This window comes from Nansenia antarctica (genome assembly GCF_963989245.1).
Source record: "Nansenia antarctica genome assembly, chromosome: 14".
NCBI lineage: Eukaryota > Metazoa > Chordata > Actinopteri > Argentiniformes > Microstomatidae > Nansenia > Nansenia antarctica.
The window spans coordinates 18,444,048-18,454,559 of NC_137684.1; the positions used below are offsets into that span (position 1 = coordinate 18,444,048).

General features: G+C 43.9%; 1 protein-coding gene across 1 annotated transcript in view; it reads right to left on the reverse strand.

The window, feature by feature from the left end:
- The window catches only part of LOC308170554 (NT-3 growth factor receptor-like), a gene marked incomplete at both ends in the record, with an annotated part of 166,090 nt that overhangs the window by 90,302 nt on the left and 65,276 nt on the right, over nt 1–10,512 (reverse strand). The window contains one exon of the mRNA XM_080545352.1: nt 7,895–7,963. Coding sequence (XP_080401478.1) covers nt 7,895–7,963 — 69 coding nt within the window. The remainder of the gene's footprint in view (nt 1–7,894; nt 7,964–10,512) is intronic.

A 10,512-nucleotide genomic window follows, 5' to 3' on the forward strand; every position in this document is an offset into this window, starting at 1 on the left:
ACCATCACCACATTTTATTTAACACCCTTAAACAATGTCTCAGACTAGCGGTTAACATGAATAACTGCAGTGAATACACAAAGAATAGACACTGAAAATGGAATGGTTGTGGATGTGTGGGTTTGTATGGGGATGTTTTCCATCTGATGGATGAACGTAATCTAGGGTTGCCCATTCATCTCCTATGGTGGTCATTTTTGACCGAGAACACCACAGGTGTTACAAAGTTGACTAAACCAGTGAAAATGCAATGTTCAAATGCCTAGTGTGGAGGATATCATAAGGCCTCGAGGCAAACAAAACAAAACAATATGTATGATTGATGAACGTTGTAAATCGGTCAGATTTGACCCGAACACGACAGGAGGGCTGAACTATGTAAAACCCATGCCGTTGTAATGTATAGGTCAAAAACCTCCTCCAGCGACACTGGTCTCTGATGTGTTATTGTGATACAGGGATGGTATACAAACACAACATAAATACATGTGGTAACGGTTCTTCTAAAACAGCACAACATACTTGTGGCCAGGTTTCCACAAAGAGTTCACGTTAATCATCATCGGCATCCGATATCTTACCCTGCATAAACTCATTACACTTAACTCATGCATGGTCAGAGCATATTGGGATTCTTACTCTAATCTAGGCTCAGGTTGTGTTTGTGACACAGAGATGAAACAGTTAATAATGTAATGTTAACTTGTGTCAGGACTTACTTTACTTTTATTTATTTGTATAGCACTTATTAAGACAGCAGTCACAAAGTCACAGAGTGCAGTAGGTCGATGTGACCGCTATTACAGTATGTAACAGTATGACCGTCCAAAGTTTTATTAGTGAATACATGTACAGTTCTATATCCACATCCTCTCTAATTATTAACCTGCTTTGACTTTAACCACCAACAGCAATAGTGCCTTCGTCAGGATGTTTGTTTATTACTGAGTATATATGAGTTGAAACAAGCACAAGGAAACAATAAGAACTGCAATGGAAACACTACAGTCACATGCAGTCTTTCTCAAGACCGGCCCTCTATTGGTTTAGGACGGTGATGTGTAGATTGTTTTGGAGCACAACCATGTTGCTGTCAGGGTTCTGAGAGCCACCATGGGGGTGAGGTTGCCATTGACCTCCATTTTAAATGACACACGTCGATGCAGATCAGATCTGCCTGGGTACAGAGATGGCTGCCTCGCTCTGTGTGGTGTGTGTGTGTGTGTGTGTGTGTGTGTGTGTGTGCATGTGTGTGTGTCGTGTGTGTGTGTGTGTGTGTGCGTGTGTGTGCGTGTGTGTGCGTGTGTGTGCGTGTGTGTGTGTGTGGATGCGGTGGGTGAGATTGACGTCTCAATGTGTCGCTGAGTGAGTGATGTGATGTGTTTTTGTGGCCTGAGTGGGTGTTTGCTGATGCCATGGCATATCAGATGGCCCGACACGGCATCCAGCTGGGCAGACAGGTATTGAGCTCCTTCACCAAGCGACCGGTGTTGATGTCTGTTCTGACAGCCGGATGGGCGAGTTTACCACTCTGAATGACTGACACCCACACACACACACACACAGAGCCCCCTCTCTCTGTGTGGTCCTACAGTCGGTTACTCACTAGCTCTTCCATCTCAAATCCATAGTTCATAGGGATAAATTATTCCCTATTCCCTCATGTCAGTCTCTCTCTTATACAAAATGCATGAGTAACATCTTCAATGGCTACGATCGTTATCATTTGGAGAGGGGTGACAGTGAGGGGTGTAGCTAGCCAACCCTGAAAACCAGTTATCGCACGATGACAGAATTGTAACAAGTTAATCAACCAATCGTAACACAAGACAGAGCACGCCAATCAATATGCGCTACATCATTATGAGCACATGAGCATTTCCAACATAGATCAACCGTCCGCCTTTTTTCCGTACAGTTCCGAAGTCCTCTTCTCTGAGCCTATTATCTCCGTCGTCTGAGTGATCACCTCAGGCTAACGATCAATAATAGAGCACCGTTCGTTCATATTATTCAGTGATTGCAGGTCTACACATCTCCAGCGATGGTACGAAGCAGCAGGGGGATGTTTGGGTTCTCTGCTCTTTTTGATCTGGTTGTGAATAAAATGTAAATGTAAATGTAAATGAACAAGAGTTGGTATTACTGTTTGTGTCCAAACAATAGACTGATTTATTTTTCTAATCGTTTTTTCTCTTTGTTATCTTTAATACTTTTGTTTCATAAAAGCCTCTCTTGAAGCCACAGGACACGCTGCAGGGGTTAGAAGGTTCGAGTGCTAGCTCAGGATGGTTTTTTTGTTGCATTGATTTGATGACACATTGATTTGATGAATACTGCATAAAGCAGTGTTCTAATGTCAGCAGATGGATATGATGACAGCCCTAGGGTGTGTGAGGGGGGCTATGGAACGACCAATGGCACAAACACAAACATCTTGCCATGCCAGACTTTGGACATATTTCCTTAAATTAAATAATAAAAACAGTGGTATAAATGAATGATCAAAACTTCAAGTGAGAGATTAATGTTTAATTTCATCTAGAATCTTCGTACTTAAATTGTGGCAGTATATATAAAACATTTCTGCAAACAGGTTTTGGTGGGCTTAATAGGGACGTTTACCCCTATATCAAATCCAAACATCTATAATTTCTTCCATCCTCTTGAACAAGGCTGCATTCAGTATGCATTCATGTCGCTATTGCAAATAGTCAGGATGTCTGCATGCTGCCATTTCCATAAATGGGAAAACCAATCAGAGTTAATCAGAGAAGGTCTATGAGTGGGATTACAGGATTAACAGCCACAGCTTGAGCTGTATTTAAGTTACAGCACTGTGCTAACATTGACTCGTGAGTGATGAATGCATGGCCATTCATACATTAACTGACGCACACCAAATTATTTCAGGATTTTAATTAAGAGACCAATCATTAAATTATTTTCTCTCCATAACTAATCATAATTTGGACACTTTGGCTTCAAAATACCATCAAGGGCCAATAACACGGCTGTGTGAATGCCCTTTTTTTCTCGTTCTAAAACTTTTTGAACATCTATTTCCTAATTGTTTTCTCATTTTGTCTACCCATAATAACATAACACATGTCATCACAATGAAAAAAAACGATGTGTGTTCCTAATGCAGTTTCCTTTTGTAACCTCATGGATATTCAGTTAGAGATATTCAGTCACCCTGGAGATATTCAATGGCCCTATCGCGAAGCCACGCCCCAAAATAGAAATGGTCCAATCATATCACAGCAAAAGTCACTACAGGCAGAAAACTCGGACAAACAACTCGCTAATATCTGATGGTGAAAAGCTTCTAGACAAAATATTCTTGTCATCTTTTTAAAAACATGTCTATTATTTGCTGTGGTAAATCAGAAATCAGAAATGTGCCAACTCCCGCCATTGCATGTAAGTCATTGAATGTCATTCAGTCACGGTCGGTCAGTCAGTCGCGGTCAGTGAAGCGTTGTTTGTTTGTCCGAGTTTTCGAAGGGGGCGTGGCTTAGCGAGAGGTCCATTAGGTAGTCTGTCCTCCTCCTTGGCACCAAACATTCCATGACAATAACATTCTAACTCACAATTTCATTGGAGTGCAAGTAACTCTGTGTCAACATGATGCCCATGAACATCTTAGAATTCTAATCTCAAATCTTCACGTCTACAGTACCTGCCTGGGCAGAGACTCATCCCAGCAGGACTGTCTCTCTCATCTGCTCACTTCCTGCCTGAGTCATCACAGGATGTCTGGGCAGCTCCCACAGACTTAATGCACAACACCTGCAGTGTAATTATATCAGAATTAACCAAAGTAGCGCTACGCCTGATGCTGCTCACTGTTAGAGTCTAGACGAGCGGAGGAATGGAGGTGAGGTACACTAGCTGGGAATGCTGGGAAATGATTCCCTCGTGTATCAAACAGACTTTCTCTAACTTTGATCATGATGTGTTTCACTGTGAAATTATATCATACGGTAGGTAATGAAAACTGACACCGCAATTTTGCTTCGTATAATATTGTGCCTCAACACCCAAAGGGCATACTCCAGAGGTCAGTATGAGCACTCTCTCTCTCTCTCTCTCTCTCTCTCTCTCTCTCTCTCTCTCTCTCTCTCTCTCTCTCTCTCTCTCTCTCTCTCTCTCTCTCTCTCTCTCTCTCTCTCTCCCTCTCTCTCTCTCTCTCTCTCTCTCTCTCTCTCTCTCTCTCTCTCTCTCTCTCTCTCTCTCTCTCTCTCTCTCTCTCTCTCTCTCTCTCTCTCTCTCTCTCTCTCTCTCTCTCTCTCTCTCTCTCTCTCTTTCTCTCTCTCCCTCTCTCTCTTTCTCTCTCTCTCCCTCTCTCTCTGGCTCCCCCCCCCAAAAAAAAACTCTCATATCACTCAACTATTTGTCACAGCTCTGTCTGTTAAAAATAGATAATCCCTTCACAGTGAATCAGGCATGTGGTTTCTGTTCATAAAGGCCAGTGTATAGAGCCCAGGATTAGAGAAAGGTCAGCTGTATAAAAGTAGATTGATGAGCGTTCCCAGCCCCCTGACTGAGAAGCTTTGTGACCAGAGAGAAAATGTTTGTGAACACCGGTGAATGGGCTTTTGTAGTGGATTTTGTCTGCTGCACATAATCTTGTATCATATCATCATCCTTGGAACAGCAATAATAACAGATTCACCATTTACCCCCCCCCACCCCCCCCCCCGCCCTTAATAACCCTAAGCTCTGGCAGGAGAGAGGAGAGTAGCGTCTAGTCTTGTATAAAAGTATAAGATCTAAACCTGAGGTACAGGTCATGAGACATCCAGCACAGACATGGACAAACTATTACCGATAGTAAGGGAAATTATGTATTGCATGTTTGTAAATGGCCATCATAACCAACAAACGATTCAATTTTGTATTTCGAAAATGTATAATTTCAGCTACAATAATACTGCGTGAGGAATATGTTAATATGGAATTTGAGTAGCAGGGAAAATAGGCGCAACTGTTCAGGGGCGATAGAGGTTATGTGAATGTCTTTCGTTTATCCCTTGGTACCTCGCTCTCCAATCCCCCACCCCTCCCGCTCCCCCTCCCTCCCTCGTCGGCTCGGTGGCAGCTGAGGTGCGAGGCTGGTCCTGTTGCCTGGTGAAGCAGGCTGGGACTGGGAGGCCTCTTTAAGGACAGGTAGATTGACAGGTCTCCTCTGAAGTGGGGCTCCTGATAAGGATTCCTTGGAGCTGCCTTATCCTCACAGGTCATTTCCCACCCTGTGATTACACTCGCAGGTCTGGGGAATAGGGGGGAAATACGCACAGCCGCAAGCGTGCACGCACACACACACGACCACACACACACACACACACACAAGCGCGCACGCACGCACACACACACACACACACACATTCACTCACTCTCTCCTTTTCCACCCCTCTGTTGTTTTTCTCCTGTCAAACACAGGGAAAAGCGTTGACAGCAATTACGGCAGAACACAGGCAGGGAGTGGCATGGCCACGGCTGTTTAAGTCCCTCACAAGGAGCTGCTGCTGCTGCTGTCTTTGCGACATGACATTGTATTGCTTTGTGCATTGAACTCCACTCTGCTCAGTGCCTCCGTGTTTAAGTCCAGACTGTATAAGAGGAAACGGTGCATACAGAAGCAGTCACTGACACAACGAGGTTCAGCTGCTGCAGTGGCCTGGAGGCTCTGTGCATCTAACAAAGCCTCTGTGAGGTCTGCAGCAGCAACAAGAAAACACATTACATAACGAGCCCTGCAACCAATGTATCTGGATGGTAGTTACATAGGTGTTTAACATAGTATGTTTACAATTACAAAAACAATCCAGCTCAGGTGTATTATCTCATCGGTCATTATTGGCTTCAAAAAAGATAGAACAGTACAACGGTACAATTTGACTCTTGTCCGATGATTGAAAGCTTACACAACATTGTCCTTTTCCTGTAACAGTTGATAGCAGCAGTCTATCTAGCTAGCAGATGAGGGAATGCTCTCAGTTTCAAAGGGAACACATTGGTGAGTAATCCCCACTACTCAGCGAATCCATTGCATTGCAATATTTTGGCTTGACTAGCGAAGGTCCGAACAGTCCATCGGTTGCCAACTTGTTCCCGGTTTGACCAGCTGCTGTCACATTTGTCATTGTCAAGACCATTTTTACAGGCGAACTGAATATATGAAACTGAATTATGAAAGGGAATAAATTCAATTCGTCTTATCCACCGAATACTACAAAAGAAAAATATTCCTTCTTACTTCATTTAAAGAGCGAAGTGGCCCCTAATTTCTACAGGTCTGATCTTCCTTCATTGAACACTTCTCTTTCTCCCAAGGTGTGCTGTCGGGTGCTTATCACAGCTTCTTTGTTGAACAGTTTTGGTAATTACAGATTAAATACTATATTCAGCCTCTGAAATGTTCGGAAATAAGGTTTGTATCCTTCAAGCGCTCCGTTCTCCTCAGGAGGCACACAGACAAAAATATGGCTATGAATAACAGTGAATATGACATCTAACAGACTTTTATCATTAAGTACACACATAAGAAGCCATTACCATGTCCATTCGTGAGATTCATTGGGTAAGGAGCTTGATAAGACCATTAGAACGTTAGATCATTAGACGCTGTTTTACAGACTTGACTTGCAGACGATGCCATTACGTTTCACTAGCACTGTTCTGACATGATGGAACACACACACATGAATATCCTTTGTGGAATAAATGAACTATTGTTGTATTCGTCAATCTCCAATCAGCTTCCCTTCTGTGTATTACAGATAGCGCTACAGTCTATCCATCATACAGCTGCGGCGCCATTCACACTATTGTTATTTGAAAATAAGGCAATCATTTAAAACCATGCATTTGGTATGAAGCATTAATGAATGAGGGCCAGGAGGCCTCAAAGCGTGGCAAACAATATTTGAAAATGATATGTCACCAGAATAGAGGCTTTTAAAGAGGAATCCTGGAGTACCTAGGAAAATGTTGGGTCATAAAGACAAGAAGACCCTGCTTGCAAAGTAATTGCATGGCACTAGCAACCCCTATCTGACACTAAAAGCTAAGTAGAACTCCTCTTCAAACACCAACTATTCATCTATTAAGCAGTTTCAAGTGAATACTGCCCCCCCCCCCACCCCCAAACCACACACACACACACACACACACACACACACACACACACTCACAAACCCTTCCTCCTCTCTGCCTCAGAAGGACGTCCAAACCTGAAAAAAAGATGGTTCTCTGCTCTCCTGAGAGGATCTGCCCTGCTTCCGAAGCTTAAAATACCACGTTTAGAATATACAACCTTACAGCTGCTCTGCTTTTCTTCACAAACTGAGTCTTGATAAAGTCCTGCAATACGCTACACCAGGCGCTCAGCTATTTAGAGGAGATACTCTGATGCCTGGGAGAGGGAGAGGGAGAGGGAGGGGAGGGGAGGGCAGGGCAGGGGTAAGAGCTCTATGATGGCCATCTCAACGCTAGACTTCACTTTATGTCTTCTGGAGGAGGAGAGTAGCCGGTTCAAACAGGAAGCATATTGAGACCATAAACACACTGATTGGTCATATATCCCAGGACAAACAAGCATTCTGGACCCAATAATCAGTGCTGCTGGACCTGCCTAGTTTTATGTTCTCATTTCGTAATTTAGTCAACCATTCCAATGTAGTCAACCAAAATGAGTCCAGAGACAAATGCTATTTGTCTCTTCTGATTAGAATTGATCTACTGTCGTTGCTTTGTTTGGCTTTGTTTTGCGTCTGACAGGAATTAAATCAGAAAGAGTGCAGCTTCTGTGTTTCGTGTTGGATTTCACCGGTGCTTTTTGTTATGAAAGAGCTCAAGGCCAATAAAAAGCTGTAAACAAACTTACAACTCGAAAAGTTGGAGATTTTGGAAGAGTTGCCATGACAGCGTCATCAGAGGATTCTTCGATAAGTTTCTGTAAACAGAGAGAAAGAAGAGAGGGAACACAGGAGATGATTAAACAGATTTGTCTTGGACTATATGTAAGGTTAATCAAGTAAACAGCATCAGAGCAAAAAACAAAAAAGAAACCAAAAAAATAACATCAGGGAATAAATGGAGCTGCAGGGAATGTTGCAACTCTGACAATCCAATAAAGACAGACTTGGTCATTTTTAAGACAACAAATTAAATAAGAGACATTGAAAAAGGCCTGAGGTGGTAAAATCCAATACCAAGGAGTAGGCTAAGAACCTGATAAGACATGTAACCAGCTCCCTGTAAAGCCCTCAGATGGGAGTAGTCTTTCAAAGCAGGAGTGTGTGTGTGTGTGTGTGTGTGTGTGTGTGTGTGTGTGTGTGTGTGTGTGAGTGGGGGGGGGGCAGATCTGTATGTATTCTGCAGAAGAAGGGAGGCTCAGCTGATAACGAGATGCATTTTCACATTTACTTTATGCTCTTACCCAGGTCAATGCTCTGTACACTACACAAAGGTAGAATTGGTATTACACATGAGGTTGTGCTCAAGCCAATGGAATGATTTGGACATATTGCAAGAAACCATTACAGAGGAGGAGGGATTAGGTATTTGGGGCTCCAATCCACCCTTTCCTGGTCGTAGATCTGCATGGGCTTATGCTTTAGCCACACTGTTATGACTTAAATCCTATGACCGTTAGTGAGCTGTATGCAGAATAACAGAGATAACAGCACGACTACATATGGGACCAGTACACCCACCATCCCACCCGTTAGGTAGACAGTTACAGTGTTCGCCACAAACCATGGAGCCTAGTAATACACCTCCACATGATTCATGTCCTTTGGATATGCCCTGGTAAGATCTGAACCCTGATATCAATGGTGTTACACTGCCGTCTTAGACCCCATCTGGCTCAGGGGACCGCTGCCTACTGTCTGCCAGTCCCTGACCCTGACCTGTCCCTCTCACCTGCCCTGCTCACTGCAGTGCAGTGGACAATGGTTGAGTACAGACACACACACACGCACGCGCACACACACACACACGCACACGCACGCGCACGCACACACACACACACACACACACACTCACACGCACAGGCACACGCACACGCACACGCACACACAAACACACACAGTACACCAGGTTGACCAGGTTCATCTTTACAGCACCTTGGACAGCATACATGTTCATACACAATGCTCTTTATTTCAGCACCACGGACAGAGAGGCAGAGCACAGACAGGCATATTTGAGTTGGCTATATTGTACATACATTAAATATGTCTATACAGTTCTAGGGTTTAGTCTGCATGTGTCTACTCAACTAATCATCATCGCCTAGATTAGTTCAATCTGATTTTCAGTGTTAGTGCTGGGCTAAAAAAATACCATAGAACCTTGAGTTCCCAGGACCAGACTTTAAAAACACTAGATTAAATCATCCCAACCCTTGGTGTGTAGAAATACTGTAGCCAGTATCACTCATGAAGAGGGAGTGGTCTTAGTCTCCTGAGCAGCCAATGTGACTAAGGGATCAATTTAAATTACAGAAGGGGAATGCTGATGTCCCCTGCCATAGCAAAGAGTCAGATCCCAATTATACCCCATTACTGTAACAAAGCCACTTGGAAATGGAAACAGATAATTTGAACCTGTCACTTCCTGTTAGTTGCGTTGTGGTCTGTGCGATCCATATAGCTAGCTTGTTTATCTGTCCTATGGTTTGGCTTTACAAGAAAAAGTCTGTCCAAGTTGCTCGCATAACACAGCATTATCAGAAAGACACCATCTCTCCCTCCATTTTAACGGAACATTACTGAGATCAATGTTCCTTCGTGTCCATTTCATCCAGCTGTTGCACTGGGAAACTCCACTATACCACAAAAACACAGCTTTTTAGCTGCACACATGTCTGTTTCCATGGCAACGCAAAGCTGACTGAGAGGCAGGCACTACTCATTTCCTGTGCTATGGGGAGCAGAGCCTTGAGGTGTGGGGATGGTGTGTGTGTGTGTGTGTGTGTGTGTGTGTGTGTTTGTTTGTGCGTGTGCGTGTGCGTGTGTGTGTGTGTGTGTGTGTGTTTGTTTGTGCGTGTGTATGGATGCGTCAGTGACCTGAGAGGCGTGACCACCACCACCACCAAGCTACACATCTTCCATTACAAGTCGGATCCAGGATGGTTTTCTGGCTAACACATTCCTGAGCACCCCTTGCCCCTGGCATTCTAATCACCTCATTAAATTGATAATGAGATTATTAAAGCTGCATCCACAGGGACACAACAGGGGCTGGGGCTTTTTTCCTTCATGTTATTATTCTTGGCACACAAAGCTGGGAGTTCATCCACTCTGGACACTGAGTATCAAGAAGCATGTCCAGGGACAAGCGCATGTAGCCAGAGCCAGCTAGCCTAGTGCCTAGCACACAGCAGTACAGGTTGTCTATCAAACCTCGTAGGCCCCGTGGGGGCCCACAAACGCTAATGAGAAATGGGAATTCTACACAAAGATCAGCCTCAGAAGGACAATTATAGACGCCACA